The sequence below is a fragment of the Pristis pectinata genome, chromosome 4 (assembly GCF_009764475.1).
Source record: "Pristis pectinata isolate sPriPec2 chromosome 4, sPriPec2.1.pri, whole genome shotgun sequence".
Classification (NCBI taxonomy): domain Eukaryota; kingdom Metazoa; phylum Chordata; class Chondrichthyes; order Rhinopristiformes; family Pristidae; genus Pristis; species Pristis pectinata.
This window is the reverse complement of record NC_067408.1, coordinates 25,342,304-25,355,586: the sequence shown is the minus strand read 5'-3', so window position 1 is coordinate 25,355,586 and position 13,283 is coordinate 25,342,304. Positions and strand designations below refer to the sequence as shown.

The 13,283-nt window shown below is 38.8% G+C and overlaps 1 protein-coding gene across 1 annotated transcript in view; it reads right to left on the bottom strand.

Annotated features, from left to right (window-relative positions):
- The window catches only part of sec24a (SEC24 homolog A, COPII coat complex component), a 50,146-nt gene that overhangs the window by 14,957 nt on the left and 21,906 nt on the right, over positions 1-13,283 (bottom strand). The window contains exons 9-14 of the mRNA XM_052014364.1: positions 10,686-10,795; positions 9,269-9,381; positions 3,718-3,836; positions 2,503-2,558; positions 450-656; positions 77-200 (exon numbers count right to left, since the gene is read on the bottom strand). Coding sequence (XP_051870324.1) covers positions 77-200; positions 450-656; positions 2,503-2,558; positions 3,718-3,836; positions 9,269-9,381; positions 10,686-10,795 — 729 coding nt within the window. The remainder of the gene's footprint in view (positions 1-76; positions 201-449; positions 657-2,502; positions 2,559-3,717; positions 3,837-9,268; positions 9,382-10,685; positions 10,796-13,283) is intronic.

Below are 13,283 nucleotides of genomic sequence, written 5' to 3'. Positions count from 1 at the left end.
ACACAATACCAATTCCATTGGCACAAGTACAGCAATTAGAGTCTAACTTTCTACATTGAACACTAGTCTTACTTACCCAGAGATGCCAGGTCAGAATACTGGCCATTCAACATAAATAGGTCTACTGCAATCTGTTGCCCTGAACAATCCAGGGCAAGTTTCTTGTAGAAATCAATCGCTGGAGAAAGGTGCTGGACGTCCTTAAAGTATTTAACAAAGTGTATTTTAGAAATCATGTTTTAAGACATTTAGTGTTTACATGTGCAATCAGATTAAATTAAATGCAGAGTAAATATTCCACATTTTTCATTTAAAAATATTCATGCATCCTCACAGTTTGACAATCAAGAACCAATTGTAACAAATGCAATTCATATTTTAACTATAACATTAGTTTGGGAGAAACACCACCGCCTGATGAAATATTGGGAAGACAACCAGCAACCTACCTTTATGCTAGATCTCTGATTGGGATCTTCCCTGGACTTTAGAGCACCTACACCTAATGAAGGTAACTGCGTTTGGAAGACAGAGGCACGACCACCAGTTGGGGACATCAACTTGTATGCAGCCTGTAGCGCAGGACCTAGGGCACTTTGAGTCTCCAATGTATTGATGAACATTTGTGGCAAGTTTCTTAACAAGTCTTGGATCAACTGAAATAAAATAGAAAAATATAACAACTGCTTCAGGTTCAAGTTCACATGTTAAATAAATTGAAGCAATCCTGGCTGTCTTTAATCCCGTATATAATAAATGGTTTCTCATTATTGAAATTTGACAAATGACTGTTCCACAACTAGCTCATACTTGGCTCAGGATTTATTAACTATCTCCTAGAAATGGATGAAAAAAGATAATTTCTATAATTTTATTTTCCAACATACAAAAAGATAAAAGGCAAGGAAAAGTATATTACATCCAAAATCCAAATAGTGCTTATATTTTGGTCAACTGGGTATCAAAGTCATTGAAACAATCTGAATTAATAAAGGTGTTTTAATTTATCCATTTATAGAGTCCACACTTGCCTTATACAAGGACAATCTTTACCCAAGTCAAGAGAAATTAATAGAACATAGAACGGTATAGCACTGGACAGGCCATTTGGGCCACAATACTGTACCGATCTTGATGCCAATTTCTACCAAATCTCCTGCTCCTATTTATTATCTATATCCCTCCATTCTTTTCATATTCACGTGTCTATCTAAAAGCCTCAAATTCCACCAAACTGCCTGATTCCACGACTACCCCAGTAACCCATTCCAGGCACCTCTGCGTAAAAAACATGCACCTCACGTCGCCTTTAAATTTTCCCCCCTAACCTTAAAAACATGCCTGCTGGTGTTTGACATTTCTACCCTGGGGAACAGATTCTAACTGTCTACCCTACCTATGCCTTTCATAATTTTAAACACCTCTAATCAGGTCTCCCCTCAGCCTGCAATGCTCTAATGAGATCAACCCAAGTATGTACAACCTATCCTTATAAAATGAAGTCAGCTAAGGGCCCCAAGTACTGAAGTTTAGCAATGACAGCTCCACAAATTAACAACTTGGATCACAGGGAAATTTTCCATTGCCAGACTAGCAAGATTCACCCTTTCAATGGTATAGCCATTTGGCAAGATACTTGAAACTGGGATGAATAAAAAAATGCTGGGTTACATAACAATCAGCCCAGTTGATTATCAACAATGAACTACAATATGACGGATCTTCCTGGGTTAAGTGAAAATAGAAAAAAGGATGTTGGAAATCTGAAACAATGCCGGAAAAACTCAGCAAGTCAGGCTTGATGAAGATCTGAAATGTCATCTTGTTTCTCCTTTCACACTGCTGCCCAATTTGCTGATTGATTCCAGCATTTTCTGCTTTTATTTTTAGATTTCCAGCATCAGTTGGTTTTGGATTTTCATTAGATTTCAATTTAATTTCAAATTTTCCATCAATATGCACCTGAATAAGTTGTTTATTGTCTTAACCTCGTGACACCAGGTTAAAGTTTGGATACTCATCCTACTAATCAGTTAAAAGATTCCCAGGAACAATATAGCTCTCCATAACTTTTCAAATGTTTTACGATCACAGGTTAAATAACCATTTCTTATAGAAACCAAATCCATCATATACATGTGGAGCTCTCACTGCAACTAATTAGAATAAACAAACCATAAACATCTATGCACACATTCCGTCATCCCCTAGTAATTCACGTGTTACCCGTTGCAGAAGGTCAAATTTTATCATCCAAATCTACTGTGATTGTGATGGACATGCATCAAACAAGTCCAATGTTGTGTTCCAGGCTTAATAATTAACAAGTTCTGCAACCAAATTCTTGTGAGCGTGGTTGCAGTTGTGTCAAAGTCCAATGATCAACAGTTTCATGACATGTTGCAGAATACCTTTGGCATCATCATAGCCTTCTCAATTTGTATAATTCCACTGTATTTTTGTAGTTTGTTCAATACAAATATATCACACTACAATATTTACCTCTTTGCTTTCATTCAGGTTCACCAACAAGTTGTCTGGTGTTGGTATAAAGACATCTGCAAAAGGCAAACAATATTTCTGGATTATCAATGAAGAATTTTCAGCTTGGAACACTTTTCACCCCAATATCACATACTTATGAATATGCCCAGCTGTTGACCCTCTGCCTGTTGCATCAAAAGAACAGAAGAAGCTGCATACAAGTTAGACCTACCCAACTAACTAGACATCAGGATTTCTACAGAAACATGGAAATTCTAGCATTAGCACTGGCATACGTTTCATCAACCAGATGTGTGGAGCTCCAGATGCAGCTGATCAGGATGTCCAACAAACCTCAAACATTCGTGTGTTCTCAGTTAGCCTTCAGACAATAGATAGAGGAGGTCAGATTTCACCAACAAAATCTTTTTTTTAAAATGCGGCGGACAAATCAAGATTGCTTTTAGAAGGCTTAGCTATGTGCATGGTTCACAACAATGCAGATATGGCTCCCAAAAGCTTGATCAAAGATTGATGAAAAGATGGAAAGACAGGAATTTTGCAGATTCCAGAACTTGGGAGCCAAGACATCTGAAGGGTCTTAAGGAACGAAGTTCAGAAGAAATTCATTGTAGGGTTGAGGATTACAAGGATAAGCTTTGTTGGGATTTCTTTTTTAAAATTAGGCTATAAAGCTGATGCATCGATAAAGGTTAACAAGGGGAACCTTATTGGCAGATGGAATCTGGTGCAAGAGATATTCGCTTTTGAGTAATGTGGAGATTGGAAGCATGGCTACAAAAGCAATGTTTGGAGGTGACCAGAGAAAAGGGTGATTGAAGTGCATCAACAAGTTCAAACAGATGCAGAGCTGGAAACACTCAAGTTCAGTCAGAGGCAATGACATGGAGCAAGAGGAGCAAAAACAGTTTACTTCATGCACACAGGTAATGGTTCTGGTTTTTCAAAGATGTGATAGATTTTGATGGATCAACCAAGAATGGAAGTCATCCCACTTGATAGCATTCAAATTTTCCCAAATGAATTCTTTCAGGATTTGAGGGTCTTTGCAGAGGTAAAATTACCACCTGCATTTCAGATGTTGCAGTTACCATGAAATTCATGCTAATTGTGATGTTCCACAAGCAAATACACTTTATACAAAATAGGTATCTGGTTACACAGAATGTTATTACAAGCCATACTATCAAAAGCTATCTGTAAAAAACATACCTTCTATATCAGAAACAACCATCATTTGAGGCTGTGACAGGCCTTCTTGAAGATTGTAGAAATGAATGGTACTATCAAATGTAATAAAACCTATCCTTGTACGAGAATCACCAGGTAACCTGAAATTCAAAACAAAGCCAAGTCACTCAGGATCTATCCTTACTGGCATTGATACTTGCTGGTGAAGAAACTAATCCATTTAAAGATCAATGTAAGCACTTTCTATTTTATGTAACTTGCCCTCATCTTTTGTACCATCAAAAGGAAACACAATTGTATGGCAAACAGTACTGTGGAATTTATAAAGGGAAATGAAATGAAACTACTTAGTTCATCTTCTGAACTCTGTTCATTTCTTTTGAATGAAATCTACACAAAACAACTGCAGAGAATCAAGTTATTTTGAATATTTAAATTATAAAAATGTACCAGGCTTTCAGTGACATAGGACAAATTGTGTCAACTATTTCCCAATGCTTCCAATTGGAGCTGCCAGCCTTCCACTGTTAGAAGTGAAATTAAATCCCTGACTTTCACATGCAAGTTCAATAAAAAAGGCCCCCAAATCACCTCAGAGTTGGTGCAGGATTAGAGACCCCATAGATTTTAAAATGGGGATTGTAAGACAAATATTTATGGGAAAGAAGGGAATGCAAATAGAGAGTACAGAAGAGATTCACCTGGATTTTGCCTGGAATGGAGGGCTGTAGTTCTAAGGAGATTGAGTTTATTCCTACTTGAATGCAGGGCACAGAGGTCACCATGTAGAGGTTTATAAAATTATGAAGGGCAGATGGGATAAATAGTCAGAGTCTTTTTCCCAGGGCAAGGGCATGTAGAAGTAGAGGGCACATGTTGTTACTTGGAACGAGTTGCTAGAGGAGGTTGCAAAGGCAGAAACCATTACAATGTTTAAAAGGCATTTTTACAGGTAGTTAGATAAGAAAGCTGTAGAGGAATAGGGGCCTAATGCAGGCAAATGAGATTAGTGCAGATAGATATCATGGTTGATGTGGACAAGGTGGGCCAAAAGAGTCCACTTCTTCACTCTGGAATTCTATGATTCAAATTACATAAAGTTACTTTCTTTTAGCTTCATGTTTTAAGTGTGTTTAATTCTATACAAAATTGCCTTCTCATTTATTATAAATTCAAGTTTTTTTAAAAAATAGTTTCTGAATGACAGAAGATATCTAAATAGTATCAAAACTAGTGACAACTTTTACAGCTGGTAAAACCCGACCCCTCTCCATATCTGGCCTGTAGGTCAGGTGTCAGCAGACAACAGGAAGTGCTTCCAAGTGAGAGAACCAATCCAGCATGATGCAGCCATAGAACACTACAGCACAGAAAACAGGCCATTCGGCCCTTCTAGTCTGTGCCAAAACTGTATTCCGCTAGTCCCACCTACCTGCATCCAGTCCAAAACCCTCCAGACCTCTCCCGTCCATGTATCTATCCAATTTATTCTTAAATCTCAAGAGTGAGCATGCATTTACTACATCAAATGGCAGCCCATTCCACACTCCCACCACTCTTGAGTGAAGAAGTTCCCCCTAAACTTTTCCCCTTTCACCCTAAAGCCATGTCCTCTCGTACTTATCTCTACTAATCTAGGTGGAAAGAGCCTACTCACATTAACTCTGTCTATACCCCCCATAATTTTGTAAACCTCTATCAACTCTCCTCTCATTCTTCTGTGCTCCAAGGAATAAAGTCCTAACCTGTTCAATCTTTCCCTGTAACTCAACTCCTGAAGACCCAGCAACATTCTAGTAAATCTCCTCTGCACTCTTCCAATCTTACAAATATCCTTCCTATAGTTAGGTGACCAGAACTGCACACAATACTCCAAATTTGGCCTCACCAATGTCTTGTACAACCTCACCATAACATCCCAACTCCTATACTCAAAACTTTGATTTAAGAATGCCAGGATGCCAAAAGCCTTCTTTACAACCCTGTCTACCTGCAACACCACTTTCAGGGAATTATGTATCTGAGCTCTCAGATCCCTTTGTTCCTCTGCACTCCTCAGTGCCCTACCATTTACTGTGTATGTCCTACCTTGATTTGTCCTTCCAAAATGCAATACCTCACACTTGTCTGCATTAAATTCCATCTGCCATTTTCTGGCCCATTCTTCCAGTTGGTTCAGATCCCTCTGCAAGCTTTGAAAGCCTTCCTTGCTGTCCACTATGCCTCCAATCTTAGTATCATCAGCAAACTTGCTGATCCAATTTACCACATTATCATCTAGATCATTGATATAGACAACAAAGAACAATGGCCCCAGCACAGATCCCTGAGGCACACCACTAGTCACAGGCCTCCAGTCTGAGAAATAGTCATTCACTACCACTCTGTCTTCTCCCACACAGCCAATTTTGAATCCAGTTTACAACCCTTCCATGGATACCTAGTGTCTGAACCTTCTGAACTCACCTCCCATGTGGGACCTTGTCAAAGGCCTTACTAAAGTCCATGTAGACAACATCCACAGCCTTTCCATCATCTACTTTCTTGGTAACCTCCTCAAAAAACTCTACAAGATTCATTAAACACGATCTACCATGCACAAAGCCATGCTGACTATCCTTAATCAGTCCTTGGCTATCCAAATACTTGGATATCCGATCTCTCAGAACACCTTCCAATAATTTACCCACTACTGATGTCAGGGTCACTGGCCTGTAATTACCTGGTTTACTTTTAGATCCTTTTTTAAACAATGAAACTACATGAGCTACCCTCCAGTCCTCCGGCACTGCACCTGTGGCTAAGGACATTTTAAATATATCTGCCAGGGCCCCCGCAATTTCTATACTAGTCTCTCTCAATGTCCAAGGAAATATCTTATCAGGCCTGGGGGATTTATCTACCTTTATTCGCTGTGAGGCAGCAAGCACCTCCTCCTCTTTAATCTCTAGATGTTCCATGACCCTATTGCCTGTTTCCCTTCCTTCCATATCCACTATGCCAGTTTCCTGAGTAAATACTGATGCAAAAAAACTGTTTAAGATCTTCCCCATCCCGAGACTCCACACATAGACGACCACGCTGATCTTCTAGGGGCCCAATTTTGTCCCTTACTATCCTTTTACTCCTAATATACTTGCAGAAACCCTTCGGGTTCACCTTCACATTATCTGCCAAAGCAACCTCATGTCTTCTTTTTGCCTTCCTGATTTCCTTTTTTAGTATTTTCTTACTTTTTCTATACTCTTCAAGTACCTCATTTGTTCCTAGTTGCCTATACCTGCTATACACCCCTCTCTTTTTCTTAATCAGATCGCCAATATCCCTTGAAAACCAAGGTTCCCTATGCCTTTAATCCTGGCAGGAACATGCAAACTCTGCACTCTTAAAATTGCACCTTTGAAGGCCTTCCACTTACTGAGCACATCCTTGCCAGAAAACAACATCCCAATCCACTCTTCCTAGATCCTTTCTCATTTCCACAAAATTGGCTTTTCTCCAATTTAGAACCTCAACCCAAGGACCAGACCTGTCCTTATCCATAATTAACTTGAAACTAATGACATTATGGTCACTGGACCCAAAATGCTCACCTACACATACTTCTGTCACCTGACCTGCCTGGTTCCCTAATAGCAGATCAAGTATTGCATTCTCTCTCATTGGTACCTCTATATATTGATTTAGAAAACTTTCCTGAACACATATTACATATGCCTATATTACATTTACAGGATGAACAGCAGTCAATAGAGTAGGAATGTGTCTTTGGTAGTGCAACAAAATAGCCAGTAATGGATCGCCTCAATTCTACAGCTGTCAATGGATCTAAATATCAGGTTGCATTCATAACAGAATGCAATCCAAAAAATATTTGTGTCATCACTCCACTTAAATTTCTAACTCAAATGTTCCTTATTCAGTGGGCTCTGGTTGTAATTGCTGCAGAATTTTAGAAGTAGGTGAATAGAGAGGAACATTCCCATTCAGAGAAGTATTCAGCAACAACCATTTGACAATCCGATCTAGCAATAGCTTCTACATATTCTTGGGTGCCGAAATTCTGACATTTGGATGGCATACAATATAGCAGAAGTCTTGTGTGCCTTACATCCCCAAACTAAACATTAACAGCTAGTTTCAATCCCATGTATTGCAATTCAGCAGAAACATGGTGAAAAGTGAATTTGACACAAAAAATTTGGAAATGAATAGGAATCCTGAAAAAAAAATCCACCTGAAACACGAGCTCTGTTTCTCTTCCCACAGACGCTGCTTGCCCTGCTGAGTATTTCCAGCATATTTTATTTTTATTTCAGAATCCTGAAGAACCCAAGTAGGATTTATCTCCACCAAAAAACCCTAACTTCATTAGCATACAACCTGGAATGTGCTCCTCAGTTCCAAATCATAAGTGAAAACAGAAGTGCACCTATTATAAAACCCAATTTGTGAGACTGCAATCCAACAGGGAGCACACATAACATGTTGCTTGCCCTTCTCCCAAAACATTCGACATCAAATAATTTGGCAGAATGTACCTTGGAGTTATTTATATACTTGTTACAAATTCATTCAGGGATTAATAATAGACAAGCAAAAGGAAATTTATTAGTACAGAACAAAAGCCAAAGAATCCATTCACTATGGAATGTAAGACAAGATCCAACACCTCTGCAGGAATTGCTTTGATCACATGGAAGAAGCCAGGGAATGCACTGAAGGATGTAGCACTTAGGAATTCTAACATGAATGATTGATAGGACTCACCTAAGGTAACATCAAATCAGTAATGCAAGGGTTGGAGTGTTTGACAGAAGATTGCCTACAGTGACAACACTATAGACAGTCAGAATGGAGTTAACTGGGTTAATTCCTTTGCCAATCAAGTTTGGTAACATCACGGCTGCATGTGACTAAGAATGACTTTACACAATTTGTTTGCAACTGCCCTCCACTAACTACATTTTTCTGGATAGTTTTGAAGCTCTTATTTAGAGAAGCTGTAGTTTTTTTCCCTCCACTCATTAAAGATTGTTTTCCTGTGCATTGACTTTGCTGTAGCATGGACCGTTTGCTGCGTGTCATGTGCCCCAGCCCATCTCCCAACCGTTTTAACATCTTCAATCAACAATTGGTACTTCTGAAAACATGGATACATCTCTCTCTAGAAGGGGCATAAAAAAAATCCTTGATGCCCAGAAGCAGCATTTTTTCAAATAATTTGAGACTGGATCAAACTTGGCAGCAAGATGTATTAACATTAAAAGATTAGACTAAGCTTGGAGTCTTCAGCAAAAATCTGAAACTTGAAAATAATGAATTACTTGCTATTCTATTAAATATACTAAAAACACCTTTTGCTACTCACTAAAAACTCCTAGTTTCTATGCCATGAAATCTGAAAATTAGTACCATTCCCAATCCTTTGGTTCACAACACATCCACATATGTATTTATAAACAGACACCATACAAATCTGACTATCAAGTATTCCAATAGTGAGGCAAATCTTTCTTTTAAAAGAATTTTTTATAAAAAGAGGTGGCAAAGGGAAGGGTGGTAATCTTACGTGTCAAGATTATCCAATAACAACTGGCAGACAGTATTTAAATATCCAGACTCTATTGCATTATGGGAGACATCCAAGATGTAAAGGTAGACTGCAGGTTGTGGCGGTCGCAGCTAAGATAGATAGAAATATTGATAGGTTAGAAAAAGTGATCACGTAATGAAACAAGTTCACAAGACCTGTAAATGGAAATTGTGAATTTGATAAATAAACCATGCTATTGGAACCAAACACTACCACTGGTTTGTTTTCCTTAAAATAACGTCACTAGTGTATCAGACTGCATAAAGTCAAAACGTTCAAAAAGAATTTTAAAAATGCCAATATTTATCTGTCAGCCAATATCACTAAAATAAAATGCCTATGCCTGCGTCACAACTGAACAGAATATTGGTGTGCAAGCTAAAAGTACATGCTGGATACTCATTAGAACAAACCAGAATTAATGCCCTGTAAACATTAGCTCTGTTTCTATCCTCACAGACGTTATCAAGCCTGCTGAAAATTGACACCTTTTGTTTTTGTTTTATTTCAGAATTCCAGTTCCCTAGCATATTTTGCTTTTGTATTGTGGGGGGAAAAAATAAAGCCACAGACAAAACATTTAAACTATTATAGGCATTTTAAGATCACATGGAATTCAATACTGCTTCCTTATGAACAACATTGCCTAGAAAATCTAATATATTCATTAAGTTAATCAGTCTTATTGCATCAAAATGTATTTGAAACTACTACAACATGTGTACAGTCCTCCTCCCAAAATCTGGACTTGGAAGCTTTAAAGGCTTGAGTAAGGTGGGGAAGAGGGAAGGAGGAGAACGAGAATTTGAGAAGCAGGCACAAGGTCAGATGTGGAAAATCAGAGTGGGGCTTCACATGAAGGCAGTAAAAATGAGGGTGTCAAAGGCCAAACATCAGTAGATGTTCAGGGGAACAAAGGAAGGGAGGGATAGAAGGATTTTGTTAAAATCCATAAGCCTCCCATGTTGGCACTGGAGGATTACAAACATTGTTCTGGGGAGGCTTCCCTAGAACACCCCCAGAATAACTTAATCCAAGGTCTCCTATAACACTCCAAAAAGAGCACTACAAAGAGAATGATATCATGCAGGTCCCTGTTGTGCAAATTTTGCTGGGGTTATGATGATTAGCCTAAATAGGAATTGCTCAGTCAAAATTTCCAATTGGTGTGATTTGATCCATAAAATTACAAACTCCATTTACTCAGAAATAAAATTAACTTTCAGTCATGGAATAGCAGCATTATGGAATACAATTTCATACCCGCTATGTTTCATCAACAAAAATGGGTTCAACCAGCATCATTAGAAAATCTGTGCAGAGATGATAGTAATGTAAGTTATTACCCCAGACATGACAGCGCCTCAAAAAAATATACAAAAGGTGTGCTCACCATGTATTCTGAAGGAGCAATGAACTCTATAGTTGCACTTTGAACTTCAGGTCGTTTATGTGGTTCTCCATATGATCGTGTCACAGGGTTATACATGAATTCTTCAGGAACTAAGCATCAGTGGAACATTTTTAGAAATTATTTTCAAATTGCAAGGAAGTAGAAAATATCTTTCAAACATGCAAATTTGTGCACAGCTATACAAGGATGTTACAGGTAGTTTTTGGAAGATTTAAGTAGACTATAGGTTGTACATCAACTTCCGAGATAATCTATTCAGAAATAGATAAACACCTGCATCCTGACCCAGCTCAACCTCACGTCCATCTCCAATGGGTGGCAACAATTCATTTTCCACAATGGCCATCATGTGCCCACCAGTAAACAATTTTCAAATGAAACTACAAAATAATCATCTAGCACAAAGAATTTCATTTAGGCCACTAGGCCAAACATCATTAAAAGGAGCCCCCAACTCCAGCTTCATCCTGGATTTGCATCTTTCTATAGATAGTCTCCAGTCTCCTGACATCCTGCATCTCAAATTGACCTACTCCACAAGACCCAATTCCTGTTCTTTCACTATTTCCCCCACTGCTGACCATCAAGCCTCCCATGCAGACTTGTTAATTTATACTCCCACTGAAGTACTGTACTCCTCTTCAAATTTGCCACCTTATGTCAAACTACTGTTCCATATCCAGTCCCTTCCTAAAGCCCCCAAACACATTACTGACTCCTAAATTGGAACCAAATTTTCTAGAAATCCAGTTTTTGATTCCCTCCAATCAAATGTTAACATGCTGCTCAGCTAACAGAAAGGTGGCAAATGGAATTAAATCCAGAGAGATGAAATAAAATGCATTTGGAGGCTAAACAAGGGAACATGCAGTAAATAGCAATATTGAAGTGCAGAGGAATAGAAAAACCTCGTGGGTGCCCATGAATCCCTGAAGGAAAACGGGTAACCGTATGCATCAAAGTGGCAAAATCAATCATTTTCTTTTATTGAATGACATATACAAGGATGAAGAATGTATGCTAGAATATGCAAATACTAGCAAGGCCGCAGCTAGAGTGCAGTGTGTACTTCTCATCATTATAAGATGGGAAGGATAGTACACCAAAAGGGTGCAGAGAAGATTGGCAAGGACAATAAATTTCAATGATACCATGACAATCAGATGTCTGCCTCTGCCACAACAAACCCCTTAACTCGCCTGCATCCTTCAGCCACACCAACTCCCTAAACTTCTCCTCCACAGTCCAGTTGGTATTGCTGTACTCACCTAGTTCCAATTCTCCTCTGGCCATGTTGCAGCCCAAAACAGTCATATGCAATGACTTCTCTTTTTGCTTTGCATCATTACATTGGGAGCCTCTCATTGATCTATATCCACCCAACCCCCCCCCACCATTTCTCAACTGCATGCCATAGCACATGATAAAGACAAAATCAGTTCCTTCCAACATAACATTGGTAAGACCAAAGCCACAAACTCTTTCCATACCAATAAAATAATGCATTCCCCACCCCCTTCCTACTGTTAAAAGTTGATCCAGAATACTGGGTATCACATTTAAGACAGATCACATTTACACCTTCACCAAGGTGATTGTTTCTACTTACACAACACTGGCAAACTCAGCTGTTGCATCATCTGCCACTGAAATTCTCACCCATTCTTTTGCTAATTCTGGATCTGATTATTCCAACACAAGCAAAGGAACATTTCACCTTCCCTCCTCCATAAACTTCAGCCCATCCAAATTTCTGTTACGATATCCCAAATCACATCAAGCCCCATTACATAGGACTCTCATCTCAATGTCTTCCGTTGGCTCCTGGGTAAACAATGCCTCAGTTATTAAAATTTTCATCTTAGCATTCAGATCCCTCCATGGCTTCATCCCTCCTCACTTCTATTTTCTTTTAGTTAAGCAGCCCATATGATTTCCAACTCTGGCCTCTTGTATTTCCTCAATATCAAACACTCCCTGCAGCCATTCCTTCAAATTCAAAAGGACCCAAGCCTCTATTCTCTTCAGATGTCTTTAAGACATTCCTTTAAACATAGCTCAGTCAAATTTTGTTTGACAACATTCCTATGACATGCTCAAGATGATGTTAAATATGTGATACAAATGCAAATTGGAGTGAAGGATCTTGCAAGGCTGTCTTTCTCCAGTGAAAAATTTGACATTAGTGTGACAGCATTCACCATGTGGCTTAATCGACATATCTAACCACCTAACTCCAAGTACAACTTCTCGTGTACAAAGCTGCTTTCAAATGTAGCTCAGTTTCAGGATTTTCAGAAGAAAAAGGTTGCTAAGGATCATTGATGAGCCTTTTAATGCTCCAGTCCTCCAACCCAAGATGGCTATGGAGCTTGCTACTTTCAAGTGTTGAAAAGAAAAACTGACTTGCAGGTGGTGAAAAGGAGCAAAAGGATGGACCCAGAATTTGTTAAACCAAGACTGTATCACCTTATTGAAATGATAAAAAATTTCATAATCATTTGAAGGGGAAAACTGCAATACAAGTTCCTCAACTAGTGCCAAAAATAATCAACTTGCTGCATGAATCCTTTACTG